The sequence below is a fragment of the Balearica regulorum genome, chromosome 24, assembly GCF_011004875.1.
Source record: "Balearica regulorum gibbericeps isolate bBalReg1 chromosome 24, bBalReg1.pri, whole genome shotgun sequence".
Classification (NCBI taxonomy): domain Eukaryota; kingdom Metazoa; phylum Chordata; class Aves; order Gruiformes; family Gruidae; genus Balearica; species Balearica regulorum.
In genome coordinates, this window is record NC_046207.1 from 367,811 (window position 1) to 370,200 (window position 2,390).

Genomic DNA, 2,390 nt, shown 5'->3' on the forward strand with positions numbered 1-2,390 from the left:
ATCAATCACATAAATTACATAAATGATGGAGAAAATAAATAACGAATAGGATTGCTTATGCTGATCCATGCTGATTTTGCGATGTTAAAGGTCAGTGGAGCCACAACAAACATGAATACAAACCTCTGAACTTCTTTTAACTTAAAAGAATTAAATTTTGTAATCCTGAAACATCTCTTTCATAATCACAAATAAATACAGTAAATAGCAGATAGCCATTTTATTTTTAGGGGGTTTTTTTTTGATGCATAATGAAAATAATGAATCTTTGGAAAAGACTTAAAAGCATAATCTCAGAATAAACAAGTGAAAAAACAGCATTAAGTATGTAAGTCAAATATACAGTCAGGTGGCAGTATTTCTGCCTACATAATAATAATAAAATCATCTGCCTTTATGAAAATTATTGACGTGTAATTCCCAAAGAGGTTTCTAGAATCAGTTTGCTATAGGAGCCTGCAGAAAAGTCAGCATTTTAGTCTTCATTCTTTAACCTCAAATATTTTATTTCTGGTGATTGATTTTTTCAAGACAGTCTTTACCTCTTTGTTCCTCAAGGTATAAAAGAAAGGGTTCAGTAGTGGTGTTACAAGAGTGTTCAGAAGGGATACCATTTTGTTCATATTTACTGAGGCCTGCCCTGACGTAAATGAATATGACTGTCTCATAAAGCATGATCACTACAGTCAGGTGAGCAATGCAGGTGGAGAAAGCCTTCTGTCTCCCAGAAGCAGATGGGATCCTCAGTGTAGTAAAAATGATGGCTAAGTAGGAGGTGACGGTCAAGAAGGAAGTGGTAAACAAAACAACTGCAGGAACAGTGAAAATAAGCCATTCAATACGGTGGGTGTCAGTGCAAGCCAGTTTCAACAGTGGCCCAATGTCACAGTAGATGTGACTGATGATACTGGGGCCACAGAACAGCAGTCTGAACACCAGAACAGTTTGCACAAAAACAATCAGAAAGCCACCCATCCAAGAGTCAAACGGGAGCTGAGCATAGGTTTCCACCCCTTACCATAGGTGTTTCTCCTCTGTTGTCCATAGCAGAAGATAAGATAGCTAGATGGGAATAGTTATCCAAACATGTTATTGCTTAAACAAAGATCAAATGTATATCACCTTTTGTTTATACAAAGCCTTCATAAGTCTGTCCTGGCAGTAGCTTTATGTAAGAATTCACTCTCTTTCCAAGGAATTATTTCATGCCAAATAATAGACTATGTAGAAAATATTTCAAATCCCTGTTTTATTAAACTTTATATCAGTTGCTTTTTGTTGCCTTGGTCTTTTTCATCCTCACATGAAAGCATGGCTGTGCAGCTAAGTTTTTGATAGGAATCCACTGCCAATTGACAGAGTTAATGATATCACAGCTGTATTGTAGTCACACACTGGCAAATTTAAACAAACATAACTGACACAAATGCATCTGCTATTGCTGTGATTGTCATAAGCACATGCCACAGTCCGTGTAAGGTATTAGAGATCTCTACACATACACTTCTCATAGTCACACTTTCCTCACTGGCTAATACTGCTTTACACTTTCCTCCCTAATAACCAAGGAAAACACGCAACTGATGTCATATCAGATCAGACGCCCTTTCTCCTGTCTGTAGAAGAATTGGCACTGCAGGTATTGAGTACCTCTGAGCTTTCAGCTCTGGTTTTGGAGCTCTGTGCTCAGTGTTACCAGTAAGAGACTGAGTGAACAGAGGGTGAAGTGAGGAAGGAGCATCATCTAGTGCACACTTGTGGTAAATACCCATTAGGAGCCTGGGTGTGTGCTCAGGAGAAGTCCATGCTTGAGGAACAGAACCCTCTGCCCTGACTCCATCCTAGGGTCTTCCCAACATTGTAGATAAGCACAATGATATTCCTGCTGATTTCCTCCCCGTGACTTTTGAGCCTTTACAGGGAGATGGAGATGCTGAAGGAAAGCACCTAGGTGGTAGAAATCACTAGGTGGATAGAAATCCTGGGATGGGTAGGCTGCTCAAAAAGGTGATGCACACAAACACCTTTCTCCCAGGCTGGGATGAATTGTGTCTGGAGATGCTGATGACAAGTGCAATTAGGAGAGGTTCCCCCACTGAATGCTGTGAATGAAGAGTGAGAGGACCTTTCCTGTGATGGTGCCTGGGAATGAAGACTCAGGTCTGTGTGTCACCTATTCTGCCCCACATTACTTCCCTCCCTATTCTCTCTGAAAACCCTTATCTCACAGGAAGGCCAACAGGAAGCTCAGGTCTTTCACTCTTCCTTCCATAGATGGAGCTCTGGGCCCAAAGCACCCGAATGCCATTTCCTGGTGTTATGGAGATAATCAGTGTCCTGGAGGGTGTCTCCCTTGGGATTTCAGGGAGGGAGCACTGCATAAGTGTATC

The 2,390-nt window shown here is 41.0% G+C and overlaps 1 protein-coding gene across 1 annotated transcript; it reads right to left on the bottom strand.

Annotated features, from left to right (window-relative positions):
* Positions 1 to 482: 482 nt before the first annotated feature.
* Positions 483 to 1,511, bottom strand: LOC142604949 (olfactory receptor 6X1-like). The gene is given in 3 exon segments (XM_075774860.1): positions 483 to 630; positions 632 to 993; positions 1,503 to 1,511. Coding segments are annotated over 3 exon segments (519 nt in total).
* Between the last annotated feature and the right edge of the window lie 879 nt (positions 1,512 to 2,390).